At 34.5% G+C, this 17743-nt stretch overlaps 2 protein-coding genes across 2 annotated transcripts; one reads left to right on the top strand and one right to left on the bottom strand.

The window, feature by feature from the left end:
• Positions 1-4143: 4143 nt before the first annotated feature.
• On the top strand, positions 4144-5362 carry LOC112007222 (NAD(P)H-quinone oxidoreductase subunit N, chloroplastic). Its single transcript, XM_024039543.2, has 4 exons — positions 4144-4669; positions 4755-4871; positions 4987-5072; positions 5254-5362. The coding sequence occupies exons 1-4, from the start codon at positions 4244-4246 to the stop codon at positions 5315-5317; spliced, it is 693 nt and encodes a 230-aa protein (XP_023895311.1). The 5' UTR covers positions 4144-4243; the 3' UTR covers positions 5318-5362.
• Positions 5363-5898: 536 nt separating this feature from the next.
• On the bottom strand, positions 5899-13579 carry LOC136060995 (sister chromatid cohesion protein SCC4-like). Its single transcript, XM_024039540.2, has 12 exons — positions 13062-13579; positions 12826-12967; positions 12395-12511; positions 11724-12225; positions 11303-11341; positions 11086-11207; positions 9345-9491; positions 9098-9187; positions 8887-9011; positions 7997-8202; positions 6558-6682; positions 5899-6429 (listed from the first exon to the last, which is right to left on the bottom strand). The coding sequence occupies exons 1-12, from the start codon at positions 13424-13426 to the stop codon at positions 6241-6243; spliced, it is 2169 nt and encodes a 722-aa protein (XP_023895308.1). The 5' UTR covers positions 13427-13579; the 3' UTR covers positions 5899-6240.
• Between the last annotated feature and the right edge of the window lie 4164 nt (positions 13580-17743).

The raw sequence follows: 17743 nt of genomic DNA, 5'->3' as shown, positions 1-17743 counted from the left end.
TAATGATAATCAAGTTTTTTTTTTTTTTTTTTAAAGTAAATGGAATTTAGAAATAAAACAGGACACTTAAATTATGTGGAAGGCAAATAAGGTAGTGGCAGGTCCATAATTTTTTTCTAGGAGGGTCAGCAATGGCAGAACTAGGAACTTGTCATTTGCCATGAGGGGTGAGTAAAAAATTAAATGATTAATTTTTTTTTTATCTATAGATACAGCTTCCATATTATATACAATAATCTAAAATAATATTCTAGATACAATTTAGTATACAATACAACTATATTATACAATAGCCTAAAACCGTTATAAAATAGGTAAGACAACAACTATTGGATGCACAAACTAATATAATTAAATTACTAATCACACATTTTTGTCAAATTAATAATTAATTATTATATTTATATGTAATATCAATTATATAAAAATATATGATAAAGAAGAAGAAGACTAGTAACACACTTAAGAGTAGGAATAGGAGTAAATGTGAAACTAAGAAAAAAAATAGTGACTGATATAAGTTTTTTCTTTTGAGATGGATGACTTCTTAACCGTACACATAGATATAGTCACTCTTTTGGAATTTGAGATAATTGGAGATAGAAAGAAAAACTAAGAAAAAAATAAAAGCGAGAAAGCGAGATAGAGAGAACTAGGAAAATTACAAATATAGATACAAATTTGTGCAGATTTGTTGGTTGTAACAATGATGTAATTTTTTTGTTAATGAGGAAGAAAAGTGCAAGGAAAAACAATTTCATTTCGTTGTCAACTGCAAAGTAAGCCAGAATCCTGGAAAGAATATTCATATTTTTTTTTAATGAATGAGCAAAATTTTTAGAACTGACACAATACTTTCAAAAAAATTCTACAACAAAATCTAAGTGACCAATTGTTAAACGTAAATAAAAAAATATTATTAGTTGTGGGTCCAAATAAAAAGCAGTTACAACTTGTCTCATATTATTGTAAAATTGTTGTGAAATTAAAATTAAGATGATCATATTCAAGTTTCAAGCTTATTTCAATGGGTTTCAAAGAAAATTTAGGATTAGGGTGTTCAAATTTTTATTTTAAGGGGCAAAATAAAAAAATAAAAAAATTTTATATATAAAATTTTTGATTGGGCCAGGTCAGGGGGTTCATTTGAACCCCCTGGCCTTAATGTAACACCGCCCATGAAATAAGGGTGCCATTGCAGAAAATTTTAATGAGTTGGGACTTGGTACAATTAGGCAGATAAATTAAGGACTACTTTCCAAATAAAATTTGAAGTGTCCTGCCATGACATCTCTTGCTTCCCATCATGACACCATCAGCCTTCCCTCACACCACCTCCTACTTCCCCATGCTTGAAGGCTCCAACCATATGACACCTAACTCAATTGCTGCCACCTCCTACTTGCCCATGCAACCATCTAATTTTGCAATCTATTGCTGCCCAATTCGCCCAGAATCTTACACTATAGCAGCCAACATTTTTGATAGTTAAAACATGAATTGAATAGAAAAGAAAAGAGGCAAGTATTGTACTAGGCAGCACCTATTTCCTACCAATCGATCTTGAGTTGAAATTGAGCAAGTGACAGTTCCATGATTTGATTATTCCCTGGCTTTGTGTGTTCTTTGTTTTGTGATGAAGATTTATTCTATGAATAAGTATACTTTCTATTATTTCAATGAATTAAATGGCTGCAACTTCAATTGCTAGAGCCCTTAAGTGAATTTTGATTGGCATATGCTTCAAAACAATGAACACGAATTACAACTAATTTCTAATTTCTGTTTCGAGCTTTTACACGAAAATTCTTTTCATGTTCTATTCTGTACAGCCATGATACTTGAGTTATTTAGCTATTCCATAAGTTCTTTCAATGATTTCATTGAAGTAACAAATTGTTTCAAGAATTATACAAGCAAGTTACAGCTTGTGTACTTGATGATCGTCCTATGCTTTCTTTGATATGAAATTTTCTGCTAATGCTTGGATGACCGGATTGGTGGCTGGTTCTGGTTCACGGTAATGCAATTAAATTTTTTTAATATGCTACTTTGTTGATGTGAAATTATTGTGAATTTTTGTTATTTAAAAAAATTTAATTGGAAATTGTGGTAGGTCCATATGTGAATTGGCATGTTAATTTAGGAATGTTGTGAAATATTGTGACATTTTGTTGTGTCTCTAACATTACTCTTCTATTTTTAGGATATTTTTAAGTCAACATAATTGTTGAAAGAAAAGGGTGAGATTTGGGTCTAGTGTCCAGTTGCACTAAACCCATTGAGATTATAACACGCGTCACTCTTGAATACATGTCACCATCTTAACGCGTGCACTAGACCTAAGCCTCACCCGAAAGAAAATTAGGAGTGACTTTTGAAAAATTTAACTTCAAAATTTATTATATATATTTTTCCTTACTTCTAGTTATAAGGATTATAGGGAAATAGTGATAGTAGGGAACTCTCTCACTCAAAGGAAGGCTTCTAAAAGAAAAAAGGTTTTTTCAGAAGAGAATTATGTCCTAAACTTAAGGGACAACCCCCCTTAAATAGGCAAAAATTTGGAGTGAACAGTATCATGAATAGTAAAGAGTGAACAGTGTCATAAACAATAATTCGTGAACAGTAAAAGTAAACAGTGTTTTTTCACTTTTTGACTCCAAAAATCAGCAGCAAATTCTTGTTATTTTCTTCAATCTAAAGTGCTAAGTCTTTGCCAAGAGAGAGTTTGAGAAGACCAAAAGTCTCAGAGTAAACTCTTTTTTCTTTTTTCCAAGAACATAATTATGAGCCTAAGGAATCTCTATATTCCAAAGGACTTGTCAAAAAAGCATAGGACTTTACAGTAGAGCATGGTTAATCATCGTAGCATTTTTTGAATATTGTAGCATTTTTTTGCTATTGTGCAAGTTAGACAAATAGGAGAATTAATCATCAGTCAACTGCTAGATCAAGAGTATTTTGACCAAATAGTTTCTGACTGTAGGAGTAACATGGGAAAATAACTTTATCAGTAAGAACCATCAGGCTGACGAGAATCTCAAAATAGTAGTGCTATAGTAGTAACGATAACCTAAGAAAGCTACTCATTAATCAGTGGAAGGGGTATCAGATGGATAACCATCATAAGGATCCCATGGAGGATCATTATCACATTCGTGCTCATGGTATATATGTCAAAAGTATTGTAGTTGAATTGGCACCTCCCATGCACTAAGTGCTTGAGGGTCTAAAGGGGAAAGGGTTTGAGCTGTGGGGTTAGTAGCATCCATAAGAGTTACATCATTTTTAAACTATAGATTTCTAAAAAATCTAACGGTTGAAAAAACATCATTAAATGTTAATACTTTCCACTTTATTACCTCATTAATTCTAGCATTTTTTTTTCTCCTTAAATGTTAGTTTTTTTGAGGGACATCCTTATATATTAGTTAATGTGAATTTTTGTTGTGTCCATAACAAAACTAAAAAATAGAATTAGACAAGGGGATCCATTGCTATGCCCCTTTCTTAAACCAACCATACGAAAACACTTCTTAGTTAATAATGATTAAATTCAAATGGTGCTACAATATTGAAGATATTATTTGCTTCAAGATACTCTGCCAAATCATGCACGAACCACCGGTTTACTGTTCTCGAGATCCTTAATGTTGCCCATCCTTTAAAATTTTTCTTTTAAATTGTTTAAAGAATCTAATATACTTCTGGTTTTGATAAAAACACTATTCTTACTTAATTGTATTGTATTGCTTATAGATTTTCTTTAATATATATATATATATATTATTAAGTCATGTATTGTGTAGACCCTTTCTAAATGTGCATCCAAAGCTACAAAAGTTCTCGGATCAATACCCTAATAAAAATTAATTTGTCTACCAATTTATTAATTCAAGCAATAATTTGAACAGCCACCTGTTTCCCTCCCCTCTAAAAATCCTTCGGCAATTCGGTTTGCTTTGGCTTGAGCCTTGAGCTGTGACAATAACTCTCGGTGAAAATTGAGCTTTGTTGGCCCTACAGCTACAAGGATCCACTTGTTCCTAGACACAAGTTGAACGTCACAAAATACATGAAGTGCTGTTTCTTATCTTTTTCTCAACCATACAATTCAGAACTAATACGACATGCAATAACCTTTATCTAATTCCCATTGTCATTTTCATGTTATGGCTAGCTTTCTGCCCCACTATTAGAATTAGTCTCTAGTTAGAAACTAGAACACAAAACCAAGACAATGGCAGCCACAGCATGCTTGAATTATGGAGCACCTGCCTCACTCAATCCACAGCAGAAACAGCAATCACCAAGCGCAAGAAACAACTGCTTGATAGATGCAACAATTATGGGAAAGAGAAACATGATGATGATGGGGTTGAGAGGGAGATATAATAAAGCAAACAAAAGGGCTGGAATGGTGAGATGTAGTGGTATAGGAATAGGGGACTTCATAGGAGGGGATTTGGTGAAACCTGATCTAGGCCGATGGCTATCAGACGTGGAAGAGCACAAAGCCCTTGCAATCTACACCCCACATGAGGGAGGCTATGAGGGACGTTACCTTAACCGACTCAGATACCAGGGCTACTATTTTCTCGACCTCACTGCTCGAGGCCTTGGAGATCCTGAGACCACCCTCACCAAGGTTCATCCTGTTTGTCCTGTGAGTAAATTTTGTGCCCAAAAACTCAATGTCAGTTCTGTTCTTTAAGACATACCGGCTTTACATTTGCTTTGTTAAGTTGTAGGCCCATGTAGGGAAGCAGCCAATTGCAAGATGGTATTTCCCACCAGAGGTTGATTATAGGCTAGCTGCACTGCCTCCTGATGCGAAAGGACTTGTGGTCTGGATAATTGAAGCCAAGGTAAACATATGTGAAAGTATACGTCTTCCCTTACCACTAACATGATTAACAAGAAGCTCAACAAAGAATGCAATCAAATCTTATAGTTTCCCGCATTGCATACCTTTGCTCACAGGTTCTGTCGAAGTCAGAATTGCAGTTTCTCGCTTTGCTTCCCACCCTAAGGCCTAAAGTCAGGGTTATTGCCGAGTGCGGAAACTGGTAGGATACCCATACCTATAAGTCGTTTGTTTTGCATGTACAAAGGTGGTGTTTTGGCCAAATTAAACCAAAGCCTATCCTCAACAACACATATGTTCTTGACTTTCTGCAACAGTATTTGCTACATTCTTCCTACCACTTAACCAGAGAATATTATGTTAACTTCCTAATCTTTGCGCAGGAGAAAGGTTGTGTGGAAGCCACTCAAAGAAATTGCAGGACTAACAGCAAATGAGGAAGCATGATAGCACAAGTCAACCAAATGGAAGTCAACACCTTTATCCTATGCCAAGCTTTAGTCTGCTGAAGGCCTCAAAAGCTGTACTGCAGGGGTGAAACAAAGTCAGAAAAATATTAACTGATTACAGGAAATAAGCTGGAGTCCTCACAAATTATTTACCAAGTACTAAATTCTTGTTGAACTAATGTTGTCAGAAATACAAATTGCACACAAACACAACTAGTTATTCTTGTTTCCTTTAACAAGGATATTGTGCAAGTAATAAGCCACACGCAAGTGGCTGTGGGGTTTGTAATATTGCTTACATAGCAAAAAGTTATAACACATATATTGAAAGGTTATATGAAAATCTAATCATAAGATTAAAAGATAATAAATTTAACTTTTGTGAGACATTTTGACCATGTAGACAACCTCCATTGCACAATAAACGATACATATCCAAATCATGAAAAAGAATATATGGGTTGTTACCACAAAAGCACCAATTTAAATTACAAGCTATGTTGCAGAGAAAATATATATCTACATTTCTTGAATAATCAATCATCAACCCTGTTAGTCTACATGGTAGCAATAGCAGAGTAAAACTCATCTAAAATCATTGCAGGATTGATTATTTGCGTACACAAATAACTAATTACATTACCATTTATTCCATGGGAAAAGATTGAGAGAGCATAAAATTCGAGAACTTCATTCTAACCAATAACTGTACATCATCCCTCCTATTAATGTAGTATGTTATCTTGTGCTGGATCCATCTACTATACAATCTATAGGTAGATAGGTAGAAGAACTAGTATCAATCTCCTTTAATTTAATCTACTAGTTGTTCTTTTCCCCTTGAAAAATACATATACAAATCAAAATTAGAACTTCTATTTGAAAAAAAGTGGGAGAGAGGGGTGGGGGGATGTCATGTATCTAAATTTTCCTCTTCCCACGCCTTCTAGAGTCTAAATCCACAAGCTTTGATGATGATGGAGCAGGTAACGGAGTAGACAGACCAATGGACTCAGGGATGTCAAGATTGACCCCCATGGAGGGGCCTGCGGTTGCACGCTTGATGTCAATCTCATGAAATTGCTGAACTTCAAGTTTTACTTTGTCAATCTGCTCGTATTTACATTAGAAAAATAAGCATTAAATGCCTGCCGATCTGAATCATCTGATACATTGGTATGTATGTCAGCTAAACTTAAAGAATACTAAAAGCATGAAAGTAAGATGATTGCCCTTACTAGTTCAATGTGATGAATGGATGAATGTGCATCAGCAAGTCTCCTTTGCATCTCATCTTCCTTTTTTCTTTGATATTCAACATTTTCCATTTCATTTCCCCTCTCACCCAACTCTTGATACAAGGCTGCAAGAACATTATATAGTAGCAAGAGAAATGGATAGTCAAATGAAATAAATTTGCAAAACCAAAGATTCCAGTTCAACTCAATTGCGTCAGGTACTAATGATATGCAAAATACTTTCAGATGCAGAGTGATGAGTTAGAACACTGAATATAATTCTCGGATATTTAACCTGCAAAATTATAAATTCTGTACCATGCCAATCAAAACAAACAATATACTACAGGAAAAAGTACACTAACCTTCCCTTAGAACACTGAACAGAATTCTAATTCTTTGGTCTAATATGATGCAAACAGTAAAGATTCAACAAAAAAACCAAGATTAATTACCAAAAAAGATTCAAGAATTGTGGTATAGTTTTGATGAAGGGTCCTTCTTGGCACTTTTCCCATGCTACTTTTCTTTTATGAAGTATTAAGTTTCTTTTAGGTTAGAAAGTTGCTGGCTCAATTTTACTAAAGTTATACTAAAATAGGGTACTTCAGTAGTTTCTATATTTCTGGAATATGGGCTATACTAGAGGCTCATGAGAATTATTTATGTTTTGAGTACCTTTTCCATTAGGTTTAGAAGTTCTTAAGTACTTTTCTTTTGTCATTAGTAGCCCTAATCTCTCTAGGAATAAGTTATTTAAGAGACATAATCTTTCTAAAAAAAAGGTTTAGCAATAACCTATATATTTTTTTTTTGATAAGTAATGTAAGAATATTATTAATAATAGATTATATAAAGGCTTTACTGTAGGCAATAAATTTTATAGAGAGATCAAATATAATAAAATTTCAGCAGATTATTTTAAGTCGTGAGGGTGTGATTGCCTCCTCTTTCTGCCTTCTCTTTCCTAGAAGTAATTGCTCAGGACCTATCTTTTCTTTGTTTCTCATTCTATACACTGTTTTAACACCAAAAAACCATCGAACTCATTCAAGTTCCAATTTTTTATTTCTTAACCAACCTAAACCCTCAAACATCAAACCCTATTCAAGAAACCTTCAAGATCACATCAAGAACCCTAAATTTAGTTATGAATTCCTAAAGATCCTACCTCACATTAACACCATACTCACCATTCTGAAACTCAACATCAGGGTTGCCATTTTAAAAAGATGCACAAGCATGTGGATTTGTCATGATCCTATCAGGTAGTTCATTTCATACCTAATAGAATAACATCATATAAGAGTGATACCAGCCATAAACCAAGAAATGATCAGTCCTAACCTGTGCATGCTACATGATGGGAAAATCCTTGTTGCAATGTGAAAGGTTAGTGGTCATAAACAATGTGAGAGATTATAGCTAATGAGATATACCTGTCAAAACGGAAAGCACCCAAATCTGAGTTGGGATATCATAAAGCTTCTTTGCCAATGTTAGGGATGATCTCAAGATCTCTCTAGACTGTACAGTGTCATGCAGGGCAAGCGCCAAACTCCCAAGGATGGTCAAATACTGAGAAACAAGTTGAAGATTCCCCAAATGATTGTGTGTCAACTGCAGTCCTTTGGCCAGTCGATTTCTGCATTACAGTGGTCATCTTATTTCAGAGAGAGAGGTAGAGTAGATTACTGTGTTGGTTGACGTAAAGAACTATAACAGTGAGATTTATTTTATAGATTTGCGTTTAGCTTATCTCCAGGGATCCAAGAAGACTGAAAATATATTTATGGAAAACAAAAGGAAAAAGGAGGATGCCAGGATTTGGCATAGAAATTGTGGTCAACATGCAAAGGAACTGCAGTTGTTCCTTTTTTAATGTTTTCATTTTCTGTACCCTTTCTTTATCCAGAAGCTTGTGTTTTTACCCACAAGTTCAAACTGACAGTCATAAGATAGTCAGCAAGGGTATTGAAGGACTCATTCTGGGGAAGACTGTTCCATTTGGTCCTCCATGGCATTTGAAGGCATAAGTTGATTGTCAGGACAATGATAGTATGAGAGTGGCAGAAATACAGACTAAGAAAGACCTTTTTTTTTGGATTAAAATATAGGGACCATCTCAAGTTTATGTATAAAAGGTTCCGTTGATATTATGCTATAAGCTCATTATAACTGCTTAAGGAAATGAATTGGGCTCATTTCAAATCCCATGGAAAACACAATAAATTGACTTACCTCAATATCAAAGGAAAACTATTTTGAATATAAGGCAAAATGATAAACTATAATGGGACAGAGGTTAATTAATGGTAGAAACATCTACCGTGCTTCCTGTAGATCATGCTGTTTCATCAATAAAAGGCCGTAGGCAAAAAGAACACCCGTTTTCTCTCTGACTCCAACAAAAGACTCCATCATTCTATAAACAGGTCCTATCAAATCAAGAGCCTGCTCATAAAATATTGTGTCAAAATATAATTCACTGCCAAAAAATTTTACTGTGAAAATGCAAAACTTTACAAGAAATATTTCACCTGTGAAGATGATTCAGCATCACCAATGCAAATGTAAGACACAGCTGCATATATTTGGCACATAGCTTGCATTGCTTTGCTCTCTGTGAGCTGAACAAACAACACACGTGAACATTTAATTTGGATTTCTCATTAAATTAGATTCACCTGCGCTTTCAAGCACTTGCTAAACAAGATAAACATCCACACACACAGTCATGCCTTAAGCTTTATTGAAGGCATCGAACTTGCACATTCAAGAGTTTACCTTTGCTCCTTCAAGATAATGAAAGGCTGCTTCACTATAACAGCCTACGTAATGGGCATATTGCCCCCTAAGCATCTGGATAATACTTTCACAAGCTTGTAAAATTGTTGGAAAGCGCATATACCAATTTTTCATCTGCACCAAAGCCTGCAAACAGAGAACAAATTACACTGGTTTGTTTTGGAACTGAAAGTGCATAGCGCACATTATAAAAATTGGTAGCAAGTCAAAGTTCTAAATTTATTAGTATAACAGATCATACAGGTTTAGTTAAACTATAAGTTTCCAATCCAAACAATTGCCTGCACGCAACTATAGATTTATGAAGTGTTTGGAGATTCCCTATCATGCACTACTCACGAATGGTGGGATTTTGTGTGAGGAAGTTGCCCACCTTTAACTAAGCTTTGATGGGTAAGTGGTTATGGAGTTTTCAAGAGGAGGGTGATTGTCTTTGGATACTTGTTATTGGTATAAAATGTGGGGAAGCTTGGGGTGATTGGGCGTTTGAAGTGAGGAGACCGCAAGCATCTTTCCTCTTAGAAATAAAATAAACAAATCAGGAATCAGAATACAAATTGATCTCCACATCACACATCATGCTTAAATCAGATTCTCCAACCATCCCCTACTACATAGAAAGAAAGGCAGAGAGTTTTTCCCAACCTGTTCTAATACCTCTCTAGAGACTACACCCATAAATCTGTTCATACAATAGTTTTTTGTTTTGTTTTTTTTTTTTTTAAATTGTTGTCCACGCATCAGATGCATTCTCACTGAAATTATATTTATTTTATGTTAAGTTATTCTAAAATCTAGGAATAAATTAATATTTTTTTATTATTAATTTCATTTTTGGTTGGGGAGAGTCTCTCACCTAAAGACAGTGGGTTCAATGGGCCATCCCCATTCTTGATGCAATTGCCATTCCCTCTTCGGATTTATACACCCACCTGCAGTTTTTTGTCTTGCTTCTTGCATTTTGTTGTTGCAATTGTAATGTTGTTTTTCATATATCGATTTGGGTAAATTAACATAAGGATTTGTTTTTGCTCACTCTCTCGGCCTAGTATTGAGGTGGTGTCAGAGTTCACTATCTTCTTGGTAGGTGAGGCCTTGCCACTGTGAGGGAAGGTTTCAGTTTTTTTTCTCCACAATCCCAATCCAGTGACCAACCAAAGACCAGTGTTGCTTAAAGCGTGAGGCACACTCAAGCGTACGGAATAAACAATGTAGATTTTTGAAATCTAATTCTGTTAAGTAAGAAATGATAACTGATTTTAAATCATATGGCACTATTTACACCTTTAGTTGAAAAACTAAATCTTCATCATGAAGCAGTCCCTCTCCATTCCAAAAACAAATGCAGAGAACCCTAATACCATCCACATAGCGTATGGAATAAACCATGTCAAACACTATACAATCAATAACTAGGCTTAATGAAGATAAAATTAAAAACTAGGACAGAAACTTTGTGAACACATTAATGCGGTTTAACCTAATGATTCAATTATACCATTTCATATATTGCTATAAAGAATTTTAATATTAAACTCAAGCATGAATACCGGACGGTATATTTGCATCTGAACAGAAAGCCCAAAAATTGACAGAGATATAGATAAAAGTTGGCAAGCCATTCCCCTCCAACACCCCATCATTTCCCCAAAAAAGCAAAATTTTCAAAGAAGAAAAGGAGACTAATTAAACATGGCAATAAGGAAGGCATAATACCTACCTCTTGTGCTTCAACAAATTCAGACCGTGTGAGCTCTACAGCCACTTTATTTTCAAAGAACTGCATTAGTAGCATTAAATACACACCAGCCATCCAAATGGCAGAGTGCTGCAAATCCACCTCTGCACAAAAAAGATTCACAAAGCTTGCATAACCTTAGGTTCATAGAGGAACTGAAACCATTTTGTTGTAGGCATCATCAAAAGCTAAAGCTCACCTTTCACACCATCAGTTATTCCAAGCTTCACCAGCTCCTCTGCAAGAAAGATAACTATTCAGATTTCTAAGCATTGTTGCAACTAATATGAAATTCGTAAATCCCAACTGACTAGCAACAAAGACCATTTCAACCGATCAACTAGGTGTATAAGAAATAATTTTTCAAAGAGGTAAAAGCCTAGGAACTTGTTTTACAATGATTGACTGAATGCTAGTTAAGCGAACCCTGATGTGACGTTTTTCATTTTGGTAATAATGAAATCATGTTATTATAAGAGCCTGATCTGAACTGAAGGGCCATATACGAATGGAGAATCAATTTCTAACAAGAAAGAGATGCAGAGCATTCATAAATTATAATAAACTAACTAAGACCAAAGGGAAGAACAATGAACTGCATCTTAGTCCAAGAAACCAACCTTGGATGATATGCATTCCAGATTGTATCCTCTTTGCACACTCCTTAGAATGACCCTTTGGACGTCCGAAAATGACCACCATAAGATCAACTAGTGCATAGACAGCACTTTTTGGTAGCCACTCTCCATCTATAGGAGATGGTGCCAGCTCAAGCTTATCTTCCAATGTCCGTTTCACATTTCCAAAATATGCTGGCTCCAGATAATGCTGGCCACTTGAACTCAATCTAGTCTTACTTTTAAGCCGCTCTTGAAGCTGAGCTTGTTTTTCAGCCAATGCTGACCTATCCCTGTAATGAAGGTCAGAACGGGAGAGACTTTGATTTAAGGTGTTTATTTCATTTGTCAGATCCTGTATCTCCCGTGTTTGCTGCATATCAGCCTTCACAGCAGCGTCCAGTTTGTCTACATGTTGTGCAACATTCTTGTAGTCACAGACACGAAATCGGTAGAATACATGCAACAGCTCATTGTAGAAGAGTAAACCAAGGCATTGTTCTCTCTTTATAGGTGCAAGGAGGCAAGAGTGTAGTCATACAAACAAGAATTAGCATTACAACAATAAAGTAAATGTTTCCAAAATTTTCTTTCTCCAAATCATTCTCAATCATATTACCGCATATTTAAAGTTAGAAAAAGTAGCATACAACAATAAAGAAGACAACACTTACTTTATTCCGCTCAATCGAATCCCAGACCTGATCGCATCTATTAACAGCTTGCTCAACCAAATTCTCATCATCCCATTGCATGAGGTGCACGTGCAGTATGGAAGTTGCAAAGAACATCTATACACACGCAATAGAACAAACAACAACAGATTGTAAAATCACACATCATGGACTGCAGAGATAAATGCACTATCTAACAAAAACATAGAAATAAAAGAGGAATGCAATAAGCCAATAACAATGTTTTAAGTTGTAACCGCAAGTAGTTATTGTTAAAGTACAAAATGTATGACTGTATGCCCTAATTTAAAGAATTTGAATTTATAATTATCATCGCCTTTTTTTAACAAACGCTCATTTTAAATCCAAAACACCGTTCCAAACGCACAGAAGAATCAAAAATACAAGTAGTTGGAGACAGAGAACAAAACCTGCAATTCGGGATAAGAAATTTGAGCTGCACAGATATAACCGCTCTCTAAAGCAGCAATTGAATTCTGATAATCTCCTTCGATAATCAACGCATTCGCCAGCTGTGAATTAAAGTTGCAAGACCACAACTTCACCGAAAGCCTTCGAATTCCAAACACAACGATTATAAGAAAATTGAAAAATGAACCTCAATTCACAAAAAAAAAAAATTGCAAAAGGAAAAAATTGAACATACTCGTTGCCAGAAGAAGTGGTGAGCTGAAGAGCCTTATTGAGAATCTGTTTCTGCGGCGGAATAGCTCCGACGAGGTGGTAGCACTGGCTGAGCAAGCTGTAGGCTCGGCACTTCAAATCGAAGCAAGAAGGAATGGAATGGAGGAGCAACTGGGAGCGCTCGAGGTGAGACTTGGCGTGAGTGACGTTGTGCGAGTGCTTGAGGAGAAGCGTGGCGATTCGGAGGCGAGTCTTGACTTCGACGACGGGGAAGAACGATACGTGGCTCTGGCATATGGCTTCGAGACACTTCACCGCTTTGTGTATCTCGCCTTTCTCTTCGTGGAAATCCGCTAGTCCCCAAAGTCCCTCCGCCAATGCTTCCATGACTCAAAGAAGGAGTAGAAGGGGGTTAGGGCTTGTTTGTAGAGGGAAAAGAAATCATTTTGTGAAACTGAGTTGCGTCTGCAAATACTACAAACTTGAGCTGCAAACGTTCAATCTTCCCTCTCCATCATTTCCTCAAATTTGAACATACGGATTATTATTATTATTATTATTATTTCAAATTTACACAAAGTAAAATTTAATTAATGGCAAATGAGAACAAGATAACTTTTGGAAAATGTTAAAAGAACGCGGATATTAATTTATGAACTAATTTTAAAAATATTTTATAAAAAAATGATAAAGTAATTAATGTCAAAAATTTTCTAATATAATTTATTAATAATTATACAATAGTTAATATGATCTTTAACTTTATGTTAAAAGTATTTTAAAATATATTTGTATTTTAAAAATTTTGAGAAAAAACAAGAAAAAATGTAAGATTTTAAAAAACTTTAAATAAAAGCTATAAAATAAAATAAAATAAAATAAAAAGTAGAAAACTAGCTTATAAGCTAATTCCAAAGACATGAATACTTTTGACAAATTCATCTCAACCTCAACAAATTTGATGTGTAGCTCAAAAATTCAAATCCAATCCTTTATCTATTTATTTTAAAATGAGTATTTATAAACATTTAAATATTTTGAACTATATCTATTTTAGGGTGTGTATATATATATATATATATTAAATTATTAACAATGTCGTGAAATTCAATTAATTTATTTCAAAATAAAGAGAGAAGATTTTAAGAACCCTACAATGAGGTTAAATAGTGAAAAAAGTTTAGCTGGGCCCGACTCACATTTTGTTATTGTCCACATGGTCCAGACTCAATTAAACAAGAATTCATGTACAAGACACAGTTTGGACCGGGCCTTCCCATCGATAACTTTTCGGGCAGACTGATTTCTATTATACCCGGCAACGAGAACAACTTGCGCATCAACATAGAGCCCACTTTCTGAAACATATAAAAGAAAGAAAGAACATAGTGAAGTTACAAAATATAACTAAACTCGAAGGGAAGATGAAACACTGCTTCCTTGAAACAAACAAGTGGTGCAAACTTCTTGGCTAGGAAATGACTGAGCTCTAGTAATGATTTATTGCTTTTTGATAGTACGTTTGTGAACTTATTTATATTGTTATTTTATGACAATGCTGGGTTGTATTATGAGAGGCAATAGTCCTATACACACTTTTTCAGGTTTTGTTAATGCACTTTCATATTTACCAAAATAATAATAATAATAATAAAAAGGATTTGAAAGTTGGGCTGCACTCTACCATTATAAACATAGATCAACAACCATTCTACTATTTATCAAAAATACTACCATTAGTTAAAGACTATAATAAGAGCCTAGATGGCTTTAGTACATCAAACAAAAATAGAAAAATATCTTATGCATCAATATGCATCTTCTCACTTATAATATGTAGATTCATAACTTGGTGTGGCTCATATATTATGAGAAAGTTGTTATATATACCAGATGCACAAAATAATTATTGTCAAACTATTTTGTTTGTGAACTATCAAATTTTATTTTAAACACTGTCAAAATTGGTCAAAATCAAGATTTGATCATAAATTCGTAAAATTCATTGTTTGGACATCTGATTTGGGTAAAATTCATTGTGGGTTGAAAAAATAATAATAATAAGGGGAAAAAAAAAGTTGTCAATTGATGAGTGTAAATTTACAATAGTCGTCCGTAGTATTAAATGTCAGGTCGTCCATAACATTTTATGAATGTGAATCTATTATCATCGTCCATATTAATGGAAGATCAAAGAAATAAATGACATTTATGAGGTTAATCAGCCAAAGTGTAACATATGGACCAACGAATAGAAGATAGTTGGAAGCATTAATAGCCCTCCATTCACTAAAGACATTTAGTACAGAATAAAGGCAAATATTCATTTTGGAGAATAAAAGAGAAGCCTATAAAACCCAAGAGGAACAAAGGTAAAAAAGGTACACAATTTCACACTTACAATTATTAGTCATTTTACTCTCTAATTTGAGGAAGCGAATCTTTTCACCTTTCTAACTTGATCATTGGAGGGCCTTTGGCCAACATCACACTGGTGTTCTCTTCTTTTGTCCATTCTCCATTTTTTTGAGTTTGATTGTCAGAAGAAGTCCTATCATCATCCACCAGATAGTTTGATTGTCAGAAAAGGTCCTATCATCGTCCATCAGAATAAACGAGAATAGAATTGATGATTTTTTGCATCATCATCAACTAATATAATTACATCATTGTTTTAACTGGCAGTTTTAGGTGGTAGATTTAAACTACACTTAGATGGCGATTGAGTATTACACATCAATCACATGATTAAGCATATATATAAGTAAAAAATGATGTATTCAACTGTTGCCATTACCTTACCAAAGGGCATTACATCATACTAATAAGCAGCCGATATGTTGTTACACCCAATAAAGAATAAATTAGATCAAAATGACCAATAGGTCCAATACACTCTCATTGCAACCAAGCTACATACATCAGATTGTCTGCAACCAAGCTAAATGACTAGGTAACAAAAAGTCCAAATAAGAAGGTAAAAAATTCAACCAAACTAACTGTACAAATGCCCACCATCACTTTATGTCTTCAAGGAAACCATAAATGTGTTCCTTTTCATCCCTCTAACTCTAACCTAGTCAGTGTAACCAACGACTAAAGGATACCAATGAACAACACCTATGGGCTATGGCTATGAGGCTATGACCCCAATTATGCAATCCTATATCGCTTCTCATTGTCTGGAGCCAATTCCTAGGTTTTTTTTTTTTTTTTTTTTTTTTTTTTTTTTTTTTTTTTTTTTTTTTTTTTTTTTTTTTTTTTTTTTTTTTTTTTTTTTTTTTTTTTTTTTTTTTCTACATAGCTATTTTCTCATTTCACGAGTTACTTTTTTCCTCTCACAAGAAAGTCACATCTCATTCTCAACTTGGTTAAGCTTCTCTAATATCCTTGCAACAAGTTCAAAATCTCATGCTCAATGCTCATGAATATGAAACCTTTTAGGCTGGGTATAAGCTTAATACTCGTTGAAATTTGATAATAATGGAAGAAACAAGCTTGGCATAACTCTGTCACCAAAAAACCATAAAATTAAGGCGAAAAATAATTTTGATCCCTACATTTTGGGCCTATTCTCGATTTGGTCCATAAATTGATTTAACTCTTAGGTCAGTCCCTAATTTTTCAAAATTGTTTTTAAAATAGTCCATGTTGTCAACCTAGTAACAGAAAATGCTGAGGTGGCAAACGGAATGTACTGTTTGCTGACGTGGCTAATAAATATTTTATTTGATATTTTTTAAATGCCACATCAGCATTTAAATTAATAAAAAATGTTAGCCCTAAGAAAATTTTTAAAAAAATGTAAATTAAATTTAAAAAAAAAACCTTAAATCTAATTTAAACTAAAATCATTTCTTAAAAAATAAAAATTCATAATTGTTTTAATTCTTTTTGTTTTTTTTTTTTTTGGTTAACCTCATCAGCTTAAAAAAAATCTTCTACACTCTCTACCACTAATCTCAAACTCCCTCTCTCTCTCTTCACCCTACACTCTCTACGTAGGGGTGCCAACGTTCGACCCAACCCGTGAACACAACACGAACCCAATACGGGTTTTTTCGGGTTAGGGTTGGGTCTTAATGGATTTGGGTCATAAACAGGTCGACCCGAAAGCGACATGATAAGAAACGTGTCAGCATTTAAATACTACGTCAGCATTTAAATTAATAAAAAATGCCAGCCCTAAGAAAATTTAAAAAAAAAATGTAAATTAATTTTTTTTTAAAACCTTAAATCTAATTTAAACTAAAATCATTTCTTAAAAAAATAAAAATTCATAGTCATTTTAATTCTTTTTGTTTTTGTTTTTGGTTAACCTCATCAGCTTAAAAAAAAATCTTCTACACTCTCTACCACTAATCTCAAACTCCCTCTATCTCTCTTCACCCTACACTCTCTACCCACTAAGCTCACAAGCTCAGCCTTCTTCTTCCTCTCTATGTCTCTATTCTTTTTTCCTCATCTTGGTCTCCCTCTCTCCGAATCGGTGATTTTTGGTTAAGTGGTGGCGTTTCGATGGTCATGGCTTGCCTTGGGTGGGTTCAGATCGACACAAGTGGGATTCAGATCGCTGTGGGATGGCGTGGGGCCGTTGGTGCTCGTGGGTGGCCGTGGTTTTGCTCGCCATTGGCCTCCGCGAGTCTTGGGTTTGGTGGTTGTGGCAGAAAATGGATCTGATTTGGTTTTTTTTTTTTTTTTTTT

This window comes from Quercus suber, unplaced genomic scaffold, assembly GCF_002906115.3.
Source record: "Quercus suber isolate HL8 unplaced genomic scaffold, Cork oak 2.0 scaffold_570, whole genome shotgun sequence".
Lineage (NCBI taxonomy): Eukaryota > Viridiplantae > Streptophyta > Magnoliopsida > Fagales > Fagaceae > Quercus > Quercus suber.
Note: the sequence above shows the minus strand (reverse complement) of the source record. Positions and strands in the feature narration are given on the sequence as shown.

What these genes read in the sequence shown, in the direction of transcription:
- LOC112007222 (XM_024039543.2), top strand. Translation starts at nt 4,244, where the DNA reads ATGGCAGCCACAGCATGCTTGAATTATGGAGCACCTGCCTCACTCAAT. An exon ending in AGGTTCATCCTGTTTGTCCT is followed by an intron (nt 4,670 to 4,754) that starts GTGAGTAAATTT and finishes GTTAAGTTGTAG; the next exon opens with GCCCATGTAGGGAAGCAGCC. An exon ending in ATTGCCGAGTGCGGAAACTG is followed by an intron (nt 5,073 to 5,253) that starts GTAGGATACCCA and finishes ATCTTTGCGCAG; the next exon opens with GAGAAAGGTTGTGTGGAAGC.
- LOC136060995 (XM_024039540.2), bottom strand. Translation starts at nt 13,426, where the DNA reads ATGGAAGCATTGGCGGAGGGACTTTGGGGACTAGCGGATTTCCACGAA. An exon ending in TTTCTTATCCCGAATTGCAG is followed by an intron (nt 12,512 to 12,825) that starts GTTTTGTTCTCT and finishes GCGTGTGTATAG; the next exon opens with ATGTTCTTTGCAACTTCCAT. An exon ending in AATAACTGATGGTGTGAAAG is followed by an intron (nt 11,208 to 11,302) that starts GTGAGCTTTAGC and finishes TTTTTTGTGCAG; the next exon opens with AGGTGGATTTGCAGCACTCT.